Source organism: Seriola lalandi, unplaced genomic scaffold (assembly GCF_002814215.2).
Source record: "Seriola lalandi dorsalis isolate HSWRI2012SDOR001 ecotype SW California unplaced genomic scaffold, Sedor1 jcf7180002054347, whole genome shotgun sequence".
Lineage (NCBI taxonomy): Eukaryota > Metazoa > Chordata > Actinopteri > Carangiformes > Carangidae > Seriola > Seriola lalandi.
The window spans coordinates 604,697-626,959 of NW_019524900.1; the positions used below are offsets into that span (position 1 = coordinate 604,697).

General features: G+C 39.2%; 1 protein-coding gene and 1 long non-coding RNA gene across 4 annotated transcripts; one reads left to right on the plus strand and one right to left on the minus strand.

The window, feature by feature from the left end:
* The first annotated feature begins 952 nt into the window (after positions 1–952).
* Positions 953–19,119, plus strand: nadka (NAD kinase a). Of its 3 annotated transcripts, none has more exons than XM_023407835.2 (12): positions 953–1,093; positions 1,918–2,083; positions 5,736–5,819; positions 12,376–12,505; positions 12,927–13,035; positions 13,131–13,216; positions 13,305–13,407; positions 13,556–13,698; positions 14,531–14,630; positions 15,787–15,944; positions 16,160–16,242; positions 16,684–19,119. In XM_023407835.2, the coding sequence occupies exons 2-12, from the start codon at positions 1,932–1,934 to the stop codon at positions 16,829–16,831; spliced, it is 1,296 nt and encodes a 431-aa protein (XP_023263603.1). In that variant the 5' UTR covers positions 953–1,093; positions 1,918–1,931; the 3' UTR covers positions 16,832–19,119. The 3 variants fall into 3 exon arrangements, with proteins under 3 accessions (XP_023263603.1, XP_023263602.1, XP_023263605.1); XM_023407834.2 differs by having other exon boundaries at positions 959–1,097; XM_023407837.2 differs by lacking the exons at positions 953–1,093; positions 1,918–2,083; positions 5,736–5,819 and adding an exon at positions 9,790–10,195.
* Positions 19,120–19,743: 624 nt separating this feature from the next.
* Positions 19,744–22,257, minus strand: LOC111656198 (uncharacterized). Its single transcript, XR_002760849.2, has 2 exons — positions 20,629–22,257; positions 19,744–20,336 (listed from the first exon to the last, which is right to left on the minus strand). It is a non-coding gene; the product is annotated as an uncharacterized LOC111656198 (long non-coding RNA).
* Between the last annotated feature and the right edge of the window lie 6 nt (positions 22,258–22,263).

Here is a 22,263-nt window from a genome sequence, read left to right on the forward strand (position 1 = left end):
TAGAGGGTTAAATACTCTGCAAGCTTCAATAATAATCCAACAGATTTCATCCACCTTGTCCTATTGCAGTTTACTGTGGTGTGTATTAGTAGTGTTTTACATAAGGTCGCATCAGGCAGGACTTGCAAGGGCTAATAAATGCACTGTTCTGTTAAAGTTCTGTTAGAGGTTTGACTCGTGAATATTATATATCTAATGAGGAAAACACACAGCTATGAAATGACAGAGAGCAAGACAGACATCAACACAGAGCTGGCCCTGCACTGCGGTCAGACCACATTCAGTCACGTTGCATCATTTGCCCACATTACATCACTGTCCCGACAAACTGGGACAGTTTCAAATTGACACAGCCATGTAGAACTTTCTGTCTTCCAAACCACACATACAAATATACAGAGTGGTCACAATTAGCTTACCTAAAATTTGAATTATTGAGCAGTGCGTTGCAATATAAAAAAGAAAAGTGTATTCATTACATATTATATGATAATATTTAAATGTATTATATTAATAATTGTTATTATGTTTCTAATTACAGCATTTCTATATCCGATTATTATTCTACTCAACAATTACATATTATGAAAAAAGATATTTAGTTATAAATCCACACAAAGTTGATTACACAACCGAATATCTATTTTAAAAAAATGAAAAAAAGATAGTAATTTATTAACATGACTGTAAACCAGTTAATATAATGGATCATCATTTAATTCATACAGTAGCTGTACATTTATTACTGATTTAATTAAAATGCTAAGTCACACCGTTCACCTGTACAGTGTAGTTTATTTATTATAATGTAAATACACGGTTGTTCATTTATTATTTGTTATTCTGATATAATCCTAAACTTAGTACTAAAGTTTCACTTGTTTTGGTCAGTTTGGTGGAGTCGTCCAACATGACGTCAGCGAGCAGAGGCCCCTGTGATTGGTCGGTCAGTGTCAGGAAGTGGTGAGCTGACTGTTGACAGCTCTCCTGCAAAGTAAGATGGTGTAACGCTATTATCCCATGAATCGATGGCGAGGCACTGATCCTACGGCAGTTTGCTGCGCTCCAGATCCGTGTCGTCCCTTGTAACGTTGTAGGTAACTGCCAGTGTTAAGTGATAATAACGTTTTTTACGGAAACACGACTAGCTAATAGCTCAGCTTGCTAACTAGCTTAACGGTATTAGTTAGCTTCAGTGTGGATATTGTACCATCTGGGTCCGGCGCCATTCATCCCCCCACAAACCGCCTGTCGAAGAAAGAGTTGTTGTAACTAACCTTTCGCCATAATTACACTTTTTGAGAAATTCTGATTTTAATAACAAAGCTATCTAGCTTAAGGCTGCTAGCCTTGCTTAGCCGTAACATGATTATTACACGGTGTAGCTACGTTATAGCTAGTTAGGCTAACTCGCGAAAACCTTAACGGAATTAATCTGGAATTACGAAAAAAAAAAAAAAAACCTTCACTAATGTGCAACTTTACATTTACGTATAACTTCTCAGTTTTTCAGAAATCTCGGTAGCACTTCATTTCACGTTGTTAAACACTTGTTGAGTTGTTTTAACTGCACAGCTTGGTATTTCTGTAGTTTATCGAAGGCATTAAATGGATATTAAAACTTAAAAATCACCATAAATATATGCGTCTTCGTGGATTGTATGAATGCCGAATTATAGACTGACTCTTGTGTATTTATTTATACTATAGTGAAATAATGTTATGTAAGGTATTTGCGTTTAACAGTTAACTTGTCCCTTTTTTTCAGCGGAGTTCTGAACAGCTTTTCCCTCCATGTAAAGGAGATTAGATCAGGGCTGCGTATTTGTGTAACTGATTTGACTAATGATTGTTAGCCTGTTCACATTTATCTGCAGCTTCATGAATGATTGATGTGCCCTCTCCATTTACTTGCAGCTTGGCTGTCTGACATGGATGGTGGAGAGGAGGTGCAAGTGGAAGCTGCCCCATACTGCTGCTCCACCTGTGATGGAGGGGAGGTCGCAGGCCGCAGGCTGGCTCGACGCAACAGGAAGAGCCGCAGCCTGAGCACCTCCTCAGCCGGCAGCTCCTCTGAGTACAGGTAGGTGTTGACAAACCTGTGATTATGTTTGAAGTTAAAGGTCAGGAGAATTGTATTACTGGGTAACTACATGTTAACATTTCCATCCTTTCCTTAAACCAGCTTGTATTCTGGCCAAGGTAGTACTAAACAGGAATTTTTACTGATGATTAGGGCTTCACAGGTAGATTTGAAATCAGCTTTTAGTCAAGTCAAGTCGATTACTTTTCAAATAGAGCAGGTCTAGACATTCTCTTTATAATAGTATTTACAGAGACCCAACAATTCCCACCAAGAGCAAACACTAGGAGACAGGGGAAAGAAAAACTACCTTTTGAAAAAGAGAGAGAGAGAGAGAGCGCGCAGGGGAAAAGACGACCATACAATAAAAGTAATAGTAATAATAACGATAGTAGCGGCAATAACAGAAATAATAATAATGTTATTGGTAACTTAAGCCAAAACCCTGTTGATATTTACTCATCAGACTTGTGACACTTGTGTGAACTAATATTAAAGCAAATACATTGTGTATAGTTTGTTTTTTAAAGGAGAGAATGTGCAGGTGAGGTAAGAAACACATCGAGGGCTTATGTTAAACCTCACCTCAATGTAAAAATAAAAATTACATCATACTCTCAAAAATGAGAGAGGAGGAAAGAAAGAAAGGAAGAAAGATAGATAGAAAAATAAAGAAAACAGCATAAAAAACACACTATATACAGTGGAGGGGATACAGATATCAGCCAGAGACACAAAGAAAAATACATAAACCAATCACTATTAGTTTACCCATCTTTGCATTTCAGTATTATTGTTTATTGTTTAGGATCCAGTCCAGTCTGTCATCATGTCTGTTTCACATACTGTTGCCTGAGGGATTAAAACGATCACTTGACAACTTGACACCAACATCTGTTCAAGCTGAAAGAACACATCCACGTGTGTCTGGTCCTGATGGATGAAGACCTTAATCCAACAGAGCACATTGTCATTGTCACAGCACAATAACCCGCTGTTGCTCTAAGTTGCTTGAGAAATGCTTAAAACAGCCTTGTGACATGATCTGCGTTGCACCACTTCAGACGTTTGTGAAATGTACATGTGTGCAGTCGCCCCCATCATCTGCCACAGAAATGACCTCAAGGAAACAGAATCTTTGAGGCCTCACATGTTTGTTCTCTGTGGGTGGTTCGAGGATTCTGTTTGTATGTTTTAGAAACAGTTATTAAGTATCTGGCAAAGAGAAGTGAAAAGACGGCGGCTTGTTTTAAAGCACGACTCTGGACTGTTCCATTATTGATGTGGAAATGAGGAAACAAACAGTCACTCACAGATTGAACTTGTCTGAGATGTTGAAACACCATCCCACAAATTCAGTTTTTTCCTAATTTGTCAATAACACTTCTCATTTCTGTGACATTTAAAAGAAAAGTGTTTTCATTAAACAAAGCATCATCTAGAAATTTGAATAGGAAGAATGTTCTCGAGTCACTCTGTGGTTACAGGACAGTGACTCATAAAAACCAGACATGAGGGAAGTGGGCTCCCCGGCTGAGAGGTGCTCAGGATCTGAATGTGAGTTTGGTTAAAAGCCTGAAAATAAGTCAGACATTAAGACAAGCTGATTAATTAATGTTTGGAGTTTGAACGTTGCTAAATAATCTTCGAGCGTTGAAGGAATTTGATTTCTTTTATTTCAAATTAGCCTATCAGCATTTTACTAACATAATATCTGATGGTTTACCGTCATGTGATTAAACCGAAATGTCTCTCTGGATGAAAATAATTTTAACCCAGTGTTTGAAATTACAAATGACACGTTAGTCGTAGTTTATTGGACAATCCAGCTGTATAAATAGCAGTTGTGAAATGCAGTTCCTTGTCTGCTGCAGTGTCGGAGTTTCCCGGCTTATTTCTCCTGTCTTGCACCTTTGCTGAGTTGGTGAACGTGTCAAACTTGAGGCTGCGTTCAAAAAAACATTTATGTCCACTAGAGGGCAACAGCAAAACCATCTGACAGACACATAACACAAATCTATCTTGTGTTATAACCAGAGACAGATGAGAAAGGAGGCGAGCACTTACAATCATTGAATGTGATCACAGATTATGATTCTTTCGCCCCGTAGTCACAAGTCACAGATCTTCAGGACATCCTGACGCTATCGTGGCATTTTTCAGACAAATAAGGAGAAAAATGAACTTTATTGGAGACCTGTCTCTGTCTCCCGACGAACTCTTGTGAGATCTGACCACACGGACCTCTTTTCTCTCTGTTGATTCTGGTTGTGGTTTCACTGCTGCAGTAAGAGCTGCTGACGATGCTTTCCAACCGCAGAAGTTTAGAGGGACATAAATGTGAAACTTTGATTTGTGTAATAATACTATTATTGTTATTTAACTTTTTTTGGGAGGGAAAACAGAAAGTATTACAACTCTGGGTTGATCAGATATTAAGATATTAAGCTACCAGATAAAAACAAGCAGCAAAATCAGGCGTAAATTCAAACTGTATCTAGTGTTGTGTTGTATTGTTATGTTTTGACACGAACAAGAAATCACGACCACACCCGTATGAGACAGGAAGTGTAGACCATCTCTCACCATTGGTGCTGCTTGTAATGTGTCATTATGTTATAGAGAATCTTTGTTATAACTAAAATGTTAATAAACAGTCATTATCAACACATTTGATTTGTGTTTCTGACCAAAACAATGAGGTTGTAAAGGCTGAAAAACGCTGCAGCAACAAACTCACATTACACACACATTCATTTAGCTCAGTGTTAATGGTGAAAATATCGATTAGTGCAGCTTTAAGGAGTGGGAAACAGCAGATGGTGAATTTGCAAAATCAGACTGTTAAGAGGATTTGTGTGGCGCGGCGCGAAAACCTTCTGTAGTTCGAGGCGACCATCTTGTTTTGCCCCACAGCTGAATATCACTGATCAGAAAGCAGCCGTTCTGCGGATTAACACATCTGACATGTTCATGTTAATGGTTATTTAAACTGTCAGGCTTCATTTCATCATTTACTGACACAGTGTTTGTCCTGCAGGTAGGGGAGATAGAAGTGTTTGTTTTTCACGTGTTTCACAATGAATTATTACCATTTGCCACCCGTGGTGAAATACAGTAAAACAGTATATGGTACCAGACCTGTCGTTCAGCATGAGTGCACACAGAGAGCTGCACAGTTTGTCAATGTTATGTAAAACATATAAACTCCAGTGGTTTGTCACGGCCGGGTGATCAGAGAAATCTACGGTGTATTTATTCATCTGATATCAGCTGATTATTAATTAGATTGCTTTTCACTTTCCTTCAAACAAAGGAATAGAAATTAAATGAATTTAATCAGAAACATAAAGACTCTTCTAGTAATGTAGATTTTAGAGACGTCCGTCTGAAGATGCACAACACAGTCCGATCTGGAGTTCAGCTCAGTTTCCTGTGAATTCAGTAGAAGATGTTCTGTGGTTGTTGTGCACGTTGCACCTGTAAATAATAGGAAACTTTCGCTTCTTTTTTTAGTGTTTAAAAATAACTTGCACTTAAAAAGAATGTTGTTTTTTTTCTTAAACAAATCGCAGAGGACTTAATTTTAATACCTGTCCAGCAGCTTCCGTTATCTAAACCTGAGTGTTTGTCTTGTCTCCGTCTCTTTCAGGAGGACTCAGTCGCTTCATGGACCAAGCCCTGTGACCACATTCGGCCCGAAGGCGTGCATGCTCCAGAATCCACATGCAGTAATGTAAGTCAGTGGTTCCTGCATCATAGGGAGTGTTTGTACCTGTTGGTTTGTTTGGTTTGTTTGGTAGTGAGAGTTGAACCTGAGCAACACCAAACACCATGAAAGCCATTTGCTGTTGCTTTTCGATCTTGCTGGTCGTCAGTTAAGGCTGTTAATGAGTTGAGGAAGTACAAAGACACACGCATCAAAAGCCTTCGTTTACTTTCTATAAAAATCTGAATTTATTCTTCTTGTGTAAACAGACCACACTGCTGAGCATTCAGCACGGGGCTTATCACTCTGACTTGTTTCTGATGGGAGGAAAGTAGATCCTCCCCTGTGTATTTACTGTGTATCTGCTGAATCTACAGTAAGTGCTAAACTTCTCCTAAAAAGGTCATTCATTGAAACATTTAACCTTTTGAGCGCAGGCCCACTTAACTTTCCTAACATCCTCTTATGTGAAGTTAGTTAGTAAAAAGAAAGTATTGCGCTCTATATGGAGATGTCACGTATCTGCTCTGCTTGTTTCACTGCTTCAAGCACGTAAAGCCGTTTTACACTAAATATCTATAAACTGCTGTATGATCAAAGGTGTAGCATTATAGATGTGGTATCTTTCCACACCTTAGGCTCTGTAGGTTTAAACGATGTTTAGTAGGTGGTAATTATTAACCTGCCAAACACTGGCTCTGCTGTAATTATATATATATATTTTAATTTAAACGGCATGTCCGTTCACAAACAAACGCACCTGTTCTAACTTTTGATCGTGAAATGGAAAATGAAAAAGCACATTGTGGATTTAATGCGCTGTCTAATGAAATAAACATGGAATTTATAAGGTTCTCGACGAGTACGGTCACCCGACTTCAGTCAAAATGAGCTTGTGTTTGACTTGATGAAGACCAGACTGACGGAAAAAAGCTCCTGAAATCTGTAGAAATGCATTCTGGGTACCTTTTTGGTAGCAACTGAAATGTGTCTCAAAAATCAAAATCCTGGAGATATTTTTTTTCTTGTTTTTTAATCCGATATCAGCTCGTACTCGTACAACTTTTTTTTATTTAAGTTAATTTAACATTTAAGAACTCGTGTTTCTCTCTTTTGATAAATGAAAAAGTTTTTGATACCAAAACTATTTATGTATCTCTGATTGGCACCGGTTCTGAATTTTTTTTTTGTGTGTGTGTGTGAATGTTAAATTAGCATGATGCTACAAACACAGAAAATAGTATGACTATTTTCTCATCAAGTAGTTTTGTCTATAAAAGTGAAGAAATTATTTAAAAAATATTATTTATCAGAATATTTTAAAGCCCAATTTGATTCCATCAAAATGCCTGTTTTGTTTGACTCACAGTCCAAAACCCAAAGATACTGAAGTGTAAAATCTTTATTCTTGACCTTGGAAATAGTAGTTTCACTAATGTTGACTCAAGGTCCACTTACTAGCTTTTCCAGAACTCAAGACTGAGGTGACACTGAAAACGTCACATAAAAGACAGACATGTTCACATTTGAGAAGCTGGAGTTATAGTGTGCTGAGCGTTTTTAATTAAACGATTAAACGATTAAAGACTTATACTTTCAGATCTGACACAGTTTAGTTGAGACTGTAATAGAGGTGCAGGTTCATTTAATACACGTGTAAGCCTGTAGCTGCAGGGCCAATCTAGTTTAAATATAGGCCACAATCAAACATTTTATCAGCACCTTTCTGGCAGATTATCAGCCTCTTCACAGAGGTTCATATATATTTAATTGTTGCAGAGCTGTTGCATTGGATTGCGTTGTACATAAGAGCAGTTCTTGTTACTGCATTGTGTCCACCTGTTGCATAGATGTACACAATGAATCAGTAAGCAGAGATACGAGAGACTCCGTGGAGGCCCGGTCAGACTGCTGACCTTATGACTCCCACAGTCACATAAGTGGCTCCCGGCGCTGTTTGTTTTTAGGCGGCAGTAATTGAAGGATTAGCTTCCTCAAAGCTGCTCGACAGGTTAAAAGTAGCAGAACCAGGTCATCTTTATTCCAAAATAAAGGTTAGACTGTGGTTATTTCAGGAGGATCCAGTCCCACTGAGAAATACTCTGCAGTATAATATAATATAATATAATATAATATAATACTCATGTTGCTTGGTTCCAGGTAGTGAAGCAATAAAAAAAAAAAAGGTGGAACAGCACCATATATCAAAGTAAAGTTGCTGCTGTTTGGACCTGGAAACTGACTCTGGACCTTTGATCCGCTCACTGTGGAAGGGTGTGGTTGTGATACTGCTCGTTGTAGATAGGGAGCACAGCTAGCTTGTTTGTCTTTTTATTGTTCTGGGCATTATTTGCTGGAAAACGTTTGTCATTCAACTACATAGAGAAAATTCCTCCAACGCCCGAAACACACCCCTAGGTGAAACAACAACAATGAGCCGATGAGACGGCCGCGTCAGTACACTGTGTCCCACATTCAGTCGTCTTTATTTGGTCTTCTCTGCCGTCTGTTGTCATGTCAGAGGTGTCAGAATCAACGTGAGAACATACCAACAATATGTAAGGATATATACTGACTGTGCTCAGAACTCGTACGTCACACTGTGCCCACATGAATCAGAGTCGAGCCAAACAACTTGTTGAATATCTTCTGTGCAGACGATGGATTTCTGACTATGTCATCAGAACGTTTAAGTGGAAAGATTTTAACTGAAGCCAGATACACAAGGACGTGTTGAATTAGGGCATATCTCATAAACAACTTAATTATCACAGTTTTACCTTTTCAAACACACACACACACACACACACACATATATATATATATATATATTATTTGATCAGGAAGTCATATTCAGATCAAGTGCAAGTGCAGAAATATAAAATAAATAACAAAAAAGAAACATTAATAACAGAAATACAAATTTTCAGCGATTCCAAATCTACATTCAGATATGAATTCATACAAACAAGTGGACGTGTGTTTGTACAGACAGCGATCAGAGCAGAGTGCATTAATATACTCAACCAGGTGACAATAAGATGACGACATAAATGCTCAGGTTAGAAAAGAGATAATGTAAAGCATTGAACACACCCCAGGTTAATTAGACTTCTAATCATATTTATGAATTCACCTGCTGGTTTCAGTGTGTCGAGTCTGTTCTGCAAGTTATTCCGCACCAGTGAGGCATGACATATGAAGACTGGTATATACTGCTGGAACATGTAAAGTCAGATAGTCCTGAGAACGTGTATTAATTATTAAATATTGATTAGATTTCTGGAGTAGCCCTGGTAGAAGTAGTGTTGATAGTGTTGATAGTGTTGAAATCTCTGCGGGTAGTTTCCACATTCCTGCACGTGTTTGATTATAAATACTGATTCCTCCCAATCTAAAAGCAGGTGTGGATGTTGTTTGCATTCACATTTTTTACTACAACGCCTGATACAGTTTTATTATTCAAGATAGTTAATGTCCTTAGTTCAGAAATATTTAATAAGTCTACATTAACAGAACTGGTTTTGTTTAACTCACTCTGTAATGGGATATTAGGAAGCTCGAATACATCCTGTTGTATTCCCATAATACATCATTGCATCATTTACCCACGAAGCCCTGTTGAAAAATTTCACCCTGAACTTCCCCTTCCTGAATGTCACCAGACCAGATTGTTTCTTCCTGAAAGCTGGTAGTAATCTAAGGCTGGGCCATCTGACATAAAAACACTGGTTTGATTCTGTTATCTAAACTGGAAGAGCCTCAACGTATTATATAAAGAATGACTGTGGAACAGTACGTGTCTGTCTGAGCTATAATAGCTGGATATACTACTTTAGCAGCAGCAGTGGTGTCATTGTTGTGTTTCAGTAAAACACACCTGTCCAATAAGGAAAGCACTTCCCCTAAATGGGTGTGTCCGGCTGAGCGGAGTGGGCGGGGGCTGAGATGAAGTCAACCTTAAGATGAGGGAGAGCTTTAATTCAGCAGCAGAACGCACCAGGGAGGTTTAAGTGTTAAGTCCTCACTGGAACTGGAACAAATATAGCCACAGTGAATCCAGCTGGAGGGGTTGGTAGCTGATACTGCAGCCCGACCACAGTGCATGGAGAGACTCTCACCCTCGCTCAGCCTCTCAGACGGCCGGCGGCTGACTCACAGCTGTGTGAAACGGACTCTAGTCTCTGCTGCTGCTGCTGCTCCACAATGTGTAACACAGGAGGAAGTTGTTAGAGGCAGAATGAGCTGTTCTGTCGGAGCGGGCCACCTGGACTGAGCTCCGTTCTCCAGCTGAGTCGAAACCCGAGGCAGCATCCTTGTTACATGTGTACAGTCATGAAGTTCAACCAGTGCGTACTGCAGGACACACCGGGGAACCACAACGAGAACAAAGTGTGGAAATGGTGAGAGCGGCATCTTCTTCTTCTTCTCTGCTTTCGTGAGGTGAAATATTAACTGGCAGCAGGCGGTGCGGGAATTACTGCCAACCAGATGTTCAGAGGGCTTCACTGCAGTCAGCTAAAAGTGATATTAACTGATATCACGCCAGAACTGCGCTTCTAACGCTTGGATAAAGTAGAGAATAATGTTTTCCTTTTTTAAGAACAGTTTGCAGGGGTGGGGTGAGGTGGATTGGTTGTATCGTATCAACTGGCAGTATGAACACTTCAGCAGTGGCAGTGTTTTCGCGTGTTATCACACACACACTGTGTTTGTAACAGCACGTCGGCCCTGCGATGTGGACTGAGCCGGGTGGTTGGATGAAAGCAGAGGGTCAGGGTGTGGACGCTTTGAGGCGGTCGGAGGAGGAAATGTTCGTGAATAGATCACAGCTTCACGCCGTTTCAAATGCTAATGAACTGTGTTTGTTTGTGAAACTCGACCCCTGCACAGTTTCAATTTCCCACTTGTTCTTGTCCACGTCTGGGTCCGTCAGGTTCACTTCATGTAGGAAATGTTTGACTGTGTTTTTGTAAAGGTTCAGTTGCCACAGTGACAGACACAATAACATGCAATCTGATACTGGTCACTGCTTTTGCAAATCATCTGTGGCAATTTTAAGGCTTCTTTTGTGGCGTTTTTGTGTTTGATTGCAAAATATTGTTAAGAGATTTTATACTTTTTGAGGGGAGAAAAAACAGGAACAGGATATGTTATAATGATGCTGCTTTCTTATGGTATTTTTTTTTTTGTTTGTTTTAAACACTGAAAGTGAAAGAGCGGGAATACACTCTGTTGCTGCAGCTTCCAAGAAATCACACGTTGCTATGTTTGTTTTTCGTGAGTTTGTCTGATAATATCAATACTTATCTTGGACCAACAATAGTAGATTGATCACCATGGAGATCTGGCACGGCGGGAAGACGTGTCAGAGTGCACAAAAAAATGACTCGTTAATCGTTGTACGGGTCAGCAGCCGCTCGTATCCACACGCGTGGAGAAATGTGGAGAGGGGAACAATAAAAAAAGAAGAAGAGATTCAGGTTATCAAGATTTGTTCGGAAAGGTAAACAACATGTTAGGTGCAAGAGGCCCTGCAGTCATGAACGCCTGAGCTGTTATATGTTGTGTAAAAGCTCTCAGAAAATCATTTAGCCTTCGACGTCACGTGATAACAGCTGGATGTATTGAATATATTCACTCAACTTCTCTCGATACGGCTGCTCTTAACCAGGTTTGAAACAGCCGTTCTCTACATGTGATTGCTGTAAATGTCAGATTGTGGTGCTGATGCTGATTCACAAGCTTTTTTTAAAGCAGAGAAAATGTCTGTTATGTGCAGCGTGTGTGAGCAGCCGCCTGCAAGTAAAGATTACGTATTGATCCTTTGAAAGTTATTCAAAGCCGTGTTCATCAGTTCCTTTAATTTCTTGTTCAAATCTAGTGAGGGCAGTTTAATCTAATGACATATTTCTTCATATTAAGACTAATCTTTTCACTACTACTGCTGTACTACAGTAGCGTGCGTGACACAACAGAGCCAACACAAAAATGCATAAATGCTCACTTCTGTTAATTTAGAAAATGGCCCTTTAAAAGCCATAATCATATCACACAAGTAAAGCCTTTTATAAGACGTAGACTGCAGGCTGTAACTTACCAAACTCTACGTATGACAGAGCCGTAACTAACGCAAGTCAACAGACTTCGGTGTTGTTCGATAATCCAAGACTTGGACCCCTTTGTGATTTCTCAATTTCAACTTCGACCCGTTTTCCCATATGATTCGGATCAGTGCTCATCCTGTGGGAACGTCTCCTGTTAGTTTGTATTTTTATATCGTGTTTTTACTCTGAGAAACTTCTGTCTTGTCTTTTACACTGTGCTAATAAAATCCTACGGTCTCTGTCAAGGGTTGAGTTGAGGAGACGGCTCTGCAGACGACACATGGTGTGTTAGTGAAGTACAGTACGTGGTAACAGAGCTAGACTTTTAAGCCGCTGTCTCTAATTGGATGTGTGCTAAGCAGTCCTGGTTATGATGAACAGTACAATGCTTCAGTTAGTTAACAGATCTTACATCAGCTCCTAACTGTTGAGTCTCTGTTTCTCTCCTGAGGTGAAATGTGTGTTTTTGTGTCCAGGCACATTCAGGATCCCGCCAGCCAGAGACTGACGTGGAACAAGCCACCAAAAAGTGTCCTTGTGATCAAGAAGATCCGAGATGCCAGTCTGCTCGAGCCTTTCAAAGAGCTCTGCACGTTTCTCACCGAGGTACGAACACGCGCCGGCATGTTGACCACAAACGCAAGTGTCAGTGTTTGTGTTTGGGGGAGATGGCGAGGGATCAAAACTCAACGTCTCCTGAAAAACAGTCAGAACAGAAACCAGATTTTACTTTTACATTCGTGCCACGAAGAGTTGGCGTTGATTTCAAGGCCACTCCTCGGATGCAGTCAGGGCTGAACAGTCAATCCAAATATCAAAATCTCAAGGTAACGTGTCACAACAACGGACCATAAACTAAACGTAATGTTGTAACGGAGACGCTCCGGCCTGTAAATCATATCCTCCAGGTGTAAAGGAAACATGATTGTTTGGTACGATACCAACTGACTGTGAAAATAACGGGTTGGCATGGTTACGGTCTGTTCAGATGCAGCAGCTGTTATCGTCTCCTTCTGTTTCGTTGTAGGTGAAAAACTTGATTGTTTACGTGGAAAAAAAAGTCCTGGAAGACCCGGCCATTTCAGGGGATGAAAACTTTGGGGCCATTACGAAGAAATTCTGCACTTTCAGAGAAGGTATGAAAAGCAGGCGGCCGTCTTTGTTTTGATCACTAAGGACATTATGATTGTTTCTTATCTCGATGTTTGTTTGTTTGTTTTTGTTTTTTCAGATCTTGATGACATCTCAAACCGCGTGGACTTCATCATCTGTCTCGGTGGAGACGGGACTTTGCTGTATGCATCTTCGCTCTTCCAGGTATTCAGCAGCCGTCACTTTAAAAACAAAAAAAAAAGTCTGTGTGGGTTTGTACGTTTACCAACCTCCTTCCTTTGTTTACCTGAAGGAGAGCGTTCCACCAGTTATGGCCTTTCACCTGGGCTCCCTGGGCTTCCTGACTCCTTTCAAGTTTGACACCTACAAGTCTCAGGTCACCCAAATTATCGAAGGTACTGAATGTTCCCGAACCTGTTTCTCAGTCTCCGTCTTTCTAGGTCATAAACGCTCCTGAAGCTTGTTGTGCTCCAGTTTTCTATTACAAGAGAAAACTATACCTCACACATATACTACATATGTTTACACGTGCGTTGTTTACAGGAAATGCTGCTATCGTGCTGCGAAGTCGCTTGAAAGTGCGAGTGCTTAAAGAGAACTGGGAGAAGAAGGCCAGAGTGGACGAGAAGGGAATCATCCTGACCAACGGGGACATCGAAAGCAGCCGCAAAGCCGTGCAGTATCAGGTAGAGTCTGCACTTTAAAGAAGGACTGCGTTATCTCCTGCTCGTGAAGCACAATCCAGCATTAATATTCACACTCTCTTTGTTTGAAAACCCTGAGAGATGATTGGCTCTGGTTCTGCTTCTTCGGTGATCGTAGGCAGCAAAGATCCAGGGTGGATAAGATCAGATATTCCTTTATTAGTCCCACAGTGGGGAAATGTGCAGCATTACAGCAGCAAAGTGACAGAACAAAGAGAGAAAAACTGCATAATGACAAATATCAAATACTTAAAAAAGGATAATTAATATAATAATGTACATATCGATATTTAAATATAACGAAAACAAAAAAAAGCATCAATAACAGCAACAGTAAAAATAGAAATGCTTGAATATTTGCTGTGACACCGTGACAGAGAGAAAACAAGGGCTTGAACATGTCAACACCAAAATGGCTCACCCATGTGATGTCGTCATGACTCAGCTGTCTTCACCCTGATGCTCGAGGGTGTTTAAAACACACAGTGTCATTAGCTCAGACAGCAGGTATGAGCTGCAGTAATTTAACTGGCTCTTCAGGAGAGAAGAGGCGACATGTTTCAGCCGTGTTTAAACGTGTGAGCTGAAGCATGTTTTTAGTCTTGTTTTCTTCTTTTCTGTGTTTGTGTGTAATTACAGGACTCAGCTGCGCAATGTTGCAGGACTGGTGCAGTGTGTGTGTGTGTTGAGTGTGCGTGCGTGTGTGTGTGTGTGTGTGTGTGTCGACACTGACTGCTGGCGTTCTCAGGCGTCAGTGACGTGGACGCAGAGCTGATTCTGCAGAAGTTAACGCGTGGATGTTGTTTGTTTTCAGGTGCTGAACGAGGTGGTGGTGGACAGAGGCCCCTCCTCTTATCTCTCCAACGTCGACCTCTTCCTGGACGGACACCTCATTACCACAGTGCAGGGAGACGGTGAGCGAGCTGATGATCTCTGTTTCCCTCAAGTCCAGAGCGGGAGAGCGTGACACATGAATCGCATCAGGGTTGTGTGTTGTTAGAGATGAAGCTCTTCTCCTTTTCCCTCGGAGAGAGTGGTGTTTAATACAGAATCTGTCTGACAGCCCCAACAAGATAGGAATACATGTGGATGGGGCAAAGTTTAGTCTGTGCACCTCTCACTGGCCTTCACGTCCCAGAATGCCGTGCACTCTGTACAGAGGTTTCTAGTCGTGTTAGAGGACATTCGTTAAATAAACAATACACACCCAGAAAAGAATCTATTTAAAGGTTCATATCTTTAAAACGGTCTTCAGCGGTCAAACCTCTGAATGTGAGTCGTGCTTGGTTGTGTTCAACTTAGCGACAGAATTATTGACCTATTAAACTTTATACACACGTTAACACATATGGTGACGGTTTAATCTCGTCATCAGGGAAGAAATGTTCAACTAGATAAAGATTATACTTCAGCTATTCTCTTCAAATGTGGTGCAGCAGGATGGTTCAGGTCCTGCAGGAGTTTTCTTATAAAGTAAGTAGAGTAAAACTGTTCAGTGGTGATACAGTTCATTGACAGTAGTCCTTGTTATAGTCATTTATAATCTTGTATGTCTAAATCAGTTAGTTGATGAATCCCAAAAATAAAAGGTCAGTTTTGATACTCATTACTTTATTATTTATTTACATACTTTATTGCCGAACATTTCCTGGTTTCAGCTTCTCCATGTTTCATGTTCTTTCATATTTAAAGTCTTTTGTTCTGTCGGTCTGAAGACGTCACCCAGCACTCTGGAAACTTACGGGCTTCATCTGACATTTAATAATAATAATAATAATAATAATAATTAATATGTACGTTGTAAGTTAGAGAGACTAAATGTTGTATAAAAGCGATAAAATATTCAAAATGTTAAAAATAATAAATGAAAGCAATAGAAGGACGATAAAAAGACGACATCACATAAAAGCAAATCTATAAAAATGAGTTTTAAGAAGTGATTTAAAAGAAGTCACTGACTCTGCCTCGTCTCCTCGAGGCAGGTCGTTCCTGAACGCAACAATTGTCAACAATAAAAACAACTTTTCACTTTAGCGTCTTAACACGGTTTGTATCTCTGTGCGTCCTCAGGTGTGATCGTATCCACACCTACAGGAAGTACCGCGTACGCCGTGGCAGCGGGAGCCTCCATGATCCATCCCAACGTCCCTGCCATCATGATCACCCCCATCTGCCCCCACTCGCTCTCCTTCAGGCCCATTGTGGTGCCTGCTGGAGTGGAGCTCAAGGTATTTACACTGACTGTTGGTTAACAATTCATTTTAGTTGCTACAGATGTGTGTTAAGTATTTTGTTGAACAGTGTTTCAGTCATGTGATTTAAAAAGGAGCAGATCTCATGTGAATTGAGCACAGAGGGCAGAAAACATGTTTTCTCTCACCTGTGCAAACAAACTGTTTCCTCCTGTGAATTTTCTGAATTCTTTGCTGTTGGTGTTTTTCAGATCATGCTGTCCCGTGACGCCAGAAACACAGCCTGGGTGTCGTTTGATGGAAGAAAGAGACAAGAGATCTGCCACGGAGACAGGTTAGTCCACATGCATGTTTGTCATCACGGCAGACAATGAGGCTGAGCAGAGTAAATTAAGCAAAAATAAAGCCAGCAGGTCTGGTAATGGATAATAAGTTTAACTCCCTCGGCAGCTGCCTCGACACTTACAGGCTTTTGTTACGTAACCTCATTAATGCTTAATGGGCTTGAGGCCAGGAGAGTCCCCTGTGCCAGATCCTACTTCTTCCTCCTTCCTTTATGTAACTCATCCAAAGATAATCACCTCTGCCTCTTGAAATGAGCTGTAACTCATTCTGAGTTGTCAAAGCTGTTGCTTCAGAGGGAAGTTGTGTTACTGTATCAGATGTCAACACCTCCTCTTTTGTTCTTGTGATTGCAAATACCTGTGACTTCTCCTTCCTCATTCAGCTTGCTGCCTTTTCAACCTTTTTCTTTTTCTCCCATTCCCTTTTCCAGTATTACCATCACCACTTCCTGCTTCCCCGTTCCCTCCATCTGTTTCCGGGACCCGGTCAACGACTGGTTCGAGAGCCTGGCCCAGTGTTTGCACTGGAACGTGAGGAAGAAGCAGAACTACCTCAGCTCAGAGGACGAGGAGTTCTGAGGCCGATTCCACGATCTTCAAGGTGTTTCCGAGGTCTCCAGGACTTTTAGCTCCACTGTGCTCTGTGCCGTTTCATGGACAGAAGGTGTCACCAAACTCGGCCGTCACAGTAACGTTGCTCTTCATACGCGTTCAAATAAATCCATAGAATAATGCAGTAAATTAACAAGCACCGGGCCAAACAGCACATTCACTGTGGTCCTCAGTTTGTAGTTTGGCTGAATTCATGTGTGAGAAAAAGAGGAAAACTATGAAACCCCAAAGTCAAAGACATTATAAAACAGATACTCATATGAATAAAGTACAAAATAAATACCTGAAATAACAGAAAAGTCAAATTCTGATTATAAAATGTTATTTCACCTTCTTTCTGTAGTAACAGTTTTATTGTTTTCATAAAAAAATTGTAAATCTCTTACAATTTACTCTTACAAATTCTTACAGTTACCTCGGCTGCGTCGTGCTGCCACAGAGACAAAGACACACACCACTGTCTCATCTGTCTACTATAGTCTGTGGCTATTTTAGAGCTAGTTAGCTAGCTGCTGGCTAATAACAGTTGTTGAGTGCTGGGGGGTTGGGGGCTTGTGATTGGCTGAAACTGAAACTCAACTGTCTTTGAAAAGTGACATTAAGAAAAATGCAAGTATAAAAACACCAGCAAACTTTTGAAATAAAAAATCTTCTATAATGAAGCAAAAAGGAAATTTATAAATCTGTTACTATGAAAATAGAAGTAAAAGTAAATAATGAAACTGAGTTTTAACAAGTTACAAAATAATTTTGCAGTATTTTGAACACTTTGGGTCTCCATAGAGAACCTCTCCTCAGAGAACCAGGATAACGACCTGCCTACGTTTACACGAAATATATATTAAATATGCAGCAGTAACGAAGAGCTTGTAAAATTCCACAAAATACCATTTAACGTCTAATGTGTAAACTTGTTCAAATGGTGGATTTCTGAACGGAGTCTGGCCTCACTGTTGGTCCAGCGCTGTCCCTGTATGTTGTGAACACCGGCCTGTGGTCCGATGCAGTTTGTAGACAAAGTTGTAATCAGAGGTAAATGCAAAGCTCGGGAGGCTCATGGACTAAACTGTGTAAGTTGAGTTGTTGCATTACTCTCGACGGGTGTTATCAAGTCTGTTGTAGCACTTTTTTAAATCTCTGCAGCAGGTGTCAGGGACACATCCACTACTTTATAAACAACAGGAGCTTGTTCTCTCAGTTTTCTCAGCTGAAGGCCATGTTGCACTTTTATGAAAAATTCTTTATATTAAAAAAGAAAAAATTCTGATAAAACTTTCCCAAATTGTGTTATTAATCAAATCAGGAAAAACTGAATGACAAATGTTATTTACCACAGCTTTCAGGTACATCCTGATGAAAGCATCTACTTGGCAATAGTGGCCCAACTGTACAGATGTGCCTTAAACACTGGTATCATTAATGTATAGAAATATTATTTTTCAAGGTTTACATCATGGTAATTTTTTTTTAATCACTTACTTGCACAGATTTGTGGTTTTGCAGATTTTCACTATATACACATGTCGACTGTCTTTGACACTCGATCTGACTAACTGAATGATGTCGTCTGTCCCATAGTTTCTCTGTTCAGTTATGTAGTGAAGGCGCTGAACGACACGTAACGTGATGTTCATTCCAGACAAACAGACGACAGGTCAGACGTCGTCAGCGTCTTTTTAAATGTCTGTTTTTTAAAATGTCCTTTAAGCCATAGCTGAACTCTGTAGTTTTTATAGACCAATGTCTGTGGGCTGTGGGTGATTTAATGGTCTGTGTGTGTGTGTGTGTGTGTGTGTGTGTGTGTGTGTGTGTGTGTGTGTGTGTGAGTGTGTGAGTGTGTGTGTGTTGAGGGATTGAATTATTACAGACGTTGGTGCATCCTTTCTTCTCAGTTTGCTACAAGTCTGCCGCTGTGCAGCCTGTGCTGAATACTCTGAGGTGGCCTACCTTACATATCTGTTCAAATTTAATGTCTAGATGTTAATATATATATATATATATGTTTATATATATTTACATTGTGAATTGGCTCAACAAAATGTGTCGGGGTGAAAAAAGACGAACATTGGTGTCAACCTGTTGTAACTCTCAAGAGGACCAACCGAGCTCTGAAAGGCAATCATTCCTTTAACTCTGAGTCTGTACATACATGTGATGCTTGAATAAGATGTATTTTGTAACGTCTATATGTTTATTAACCAGTTTACAATGTATCATTGCTGAAAATAAATCTATTTGGTACTTTTTTACATTAATGAGCTCTTCAGTCATTAGTTCTTTTTTTTGATGAAGGTTTTGTTTTTGTTTTTTTTTTTTTAAGAAGGTTTTGGTCAGAATTGGTCAGAAATACTTGTGGAAGTACTTGAACATTCAAATACAACTAAAGCTAGTCTAATAGTCGTAACGTATCATAACAGACGCAGCTGGCCGATGCAGTTTGTTTGAGTCGGTGGTCTGAACTGTTCAGTCCCAGTAAAACCAGTTCTGTAAACACCCAGGTTTTGGCTTCTCTTTTCTACAAAGAACTGTCGACTCTTCCTTCAAAGTGCTTTTCACTTTTGTAACTCTGACACTCTTTACTCTTGACTTTTGTATCGGTAAATTTGTTCATGTTTCTAATATGAATTTTGCTTTTTCTTTTTTTTTTCTAGAGCACTTTAATAAACAGAGAGAAAATGTAACCAGGAAGTTTGGATCCCTTTGTATCACACCTGAAACCAGATCTTCGGTTCATGTTTGCTGTAAATGACTGTGGTTGAGGTCGTTCAGTTTGTTAAGGTAAAACTAAATGAAGAAGTTATCTGGATGTAACTCATACATCTGAAACTATAATAAACTTCCTGTTCACTTGTCCTTTTCAGCAACAGATCACAACATCATTCTGGTTTTGATATTTTATTAAGAACCTTGAATGAAAAAACACTTGAGCAAGTGCAGTAAAGTGCAGCGGAAAGTTTAGTAAAAAAGAATATTAATAAAAATATTTCAGTGTTGGACAAAAAAGTCTAGTCTAGGCAATCACAAGCTTTAAGTCAGACAATTACGATTTAAAAAAGCAAAACTAAAATCAGTCGACTGAATATAATTTGCAGAAAGGTTATTTTAAGATAAGAACTATTTTTTAAATGGAGGTTGTTGGCCACATAAAAAATACTTTGGTGACTACACACAGAGAACAATTGTAAACCGTTACGAATTTAAGCTACAAAGGCATTTCATATCGTTTCAGTCAAAAAATGCTTAAGATGATTTGTGGTTCTTCACATCCTGTGGATACAACAGGCACACCGACAAAAGAAATGTTAGCTAAATAAAATAAAAGTGGAAACAGGAAACAGCAAATTAGGCTTTTTTGATGTCATTTGGTGGAGTTAATGCTGAATATGAATCTGAGCTGTTCGGCCCTCAGCGTGCAGCTGTGTCCTTGGTTTCACGATCCCTCTGTGTTTTTATCACTTGTTGGGTGCAAACACTGCAAAAAAAAAAAAAAAAAGTATAATAAACAGCACAATTTTTGCATTCTGCTGCTTTCTAACCAACATACCAGTAAACCCTCAAGGTGAGAACAGTCAGGAAAAGTCACTTTTCTCAGAATATGAAATGTGATAATGAAACATGAAGAGGGAAGAGGTTCAGGATATGTTGAAATTTGTGACTGCAGTAGTTCATGTTCTTGTCATTTAGAGTTGGTTTTGTCTTTCCACTCAGAGGAACTTCTGAAGTACTGAAACCAAGAAAAAGCAGTGATGTCAGACTGTACTTACTCCTCTCCCTCAGGCCTTGGCCGAAGCTGTGCACCAGTCTGATGAGACCCCAGAATAAAACCACTTTAATTGCCAGGGAAATCAAAGCTCCGGTGACGGCAGCAGCCTCCAGGGTGTACGAGCTGTCGTGGAACCATTTCTCTACAACCTGTAATTAAATCAAACCATCGTTTTCCTTCAGGAATCCTTCTCTGAGTGTACAGCTGATCCAAATGTGCACACACATGATGTCCAGGAAACATCATGTGCATGTTACAGGGTCCATTACTTCAGTGACGTTTTATGCTTTACTATACTATGACATTTTATGCCATTTTTATGCCTTACTGTACTATGATGTTTTTTGACATTTTTATGACATACTATACAGTGACGTTTTGTGACATTTTTATGACATCCTATGATGCTCTTTGACATTTTTATGAAATACTGTACTGTGAAATTTTTTGACAATTTTATACCATACAATACAACAACGTTTTTTGGCATTTTTTACCATACTAAATGACGTTTTCTGTCATTTTTATGCCTTCCAATAAAATTTCATTTGATTCCTTAACACACTATGACGTTTTTATGACTTTTTATGCCTTACTATACTATGACTTTTTATGCCTTAATATACTATGACTTTTTATGCCTTACTATACTATGACTTTTAGTGCCTTACTATACTATGACGTTTTTATGACTTTTTATGCCTTGCTATTCTATGACTTTTTATGCCTTACTATACTATGACCTTTTATGCCTTAATATACTATGACATTTTTGGGGCTTTTTATGCCTTACTATACTATGTCGCTTTTATGTCTTTTTATGCCATACTATACTACGACGTTTTCATGACTTTTTATGCCATACTATACTATGACCTATTATGCCTCACTATTCTGTGACAATTTTAGGACATTTTATGCCTTACTATAATATGACTTTACTATGTTGTTTTTATGACTTTTTATGCCTTACTATACTATGACGTTTTCATGACTTTTTATGCCTTACTATACTATGACGTTTTTATGACTTTTTATGCCTTACTATACTTTGACTTTTTATGCCTTACTATACTGTGAAATTTTTCTGACTTTTTAATGCTTACTATACTATGCTGTTTTTGTGACTTTTTTTGCCTTTTTATGCCTTACTGTATTATGTTGTTTTTATGACTTTGCATGCTTTACTATACTATGACTTTTTATGCCTTACTATACTATGTCGTTTTTATGACTTTTTATGCCTTACTATAGTATGTCCTTTTTGTGACTTTTTATGCCTTGCTATACTATGACTTTTCATGCCTTACTATAATATGTTGTTTTTATGAACTTTTATGACTTACTATACTATGTCGTTTTTATGACTTTTTATGCCTTACTATACTGTGGCTTTTTATGACTTTTTATGCCTTACTATACTATGCCGTTTTCATGACTTTTCATGCCTTACTATACTATGACTTTTAATGCCTTACTATACTATGACTTTTTTATGACTTTCTATGCCCTGCTATACTATGACTTTTTTATGACTTTTTATGACTTATTATACAATGACGATTTTATGACTTTTTATGCCTTACTATACTATGACTTTTTATGCCTTACTATACTATGATGTTTTTATGACTTT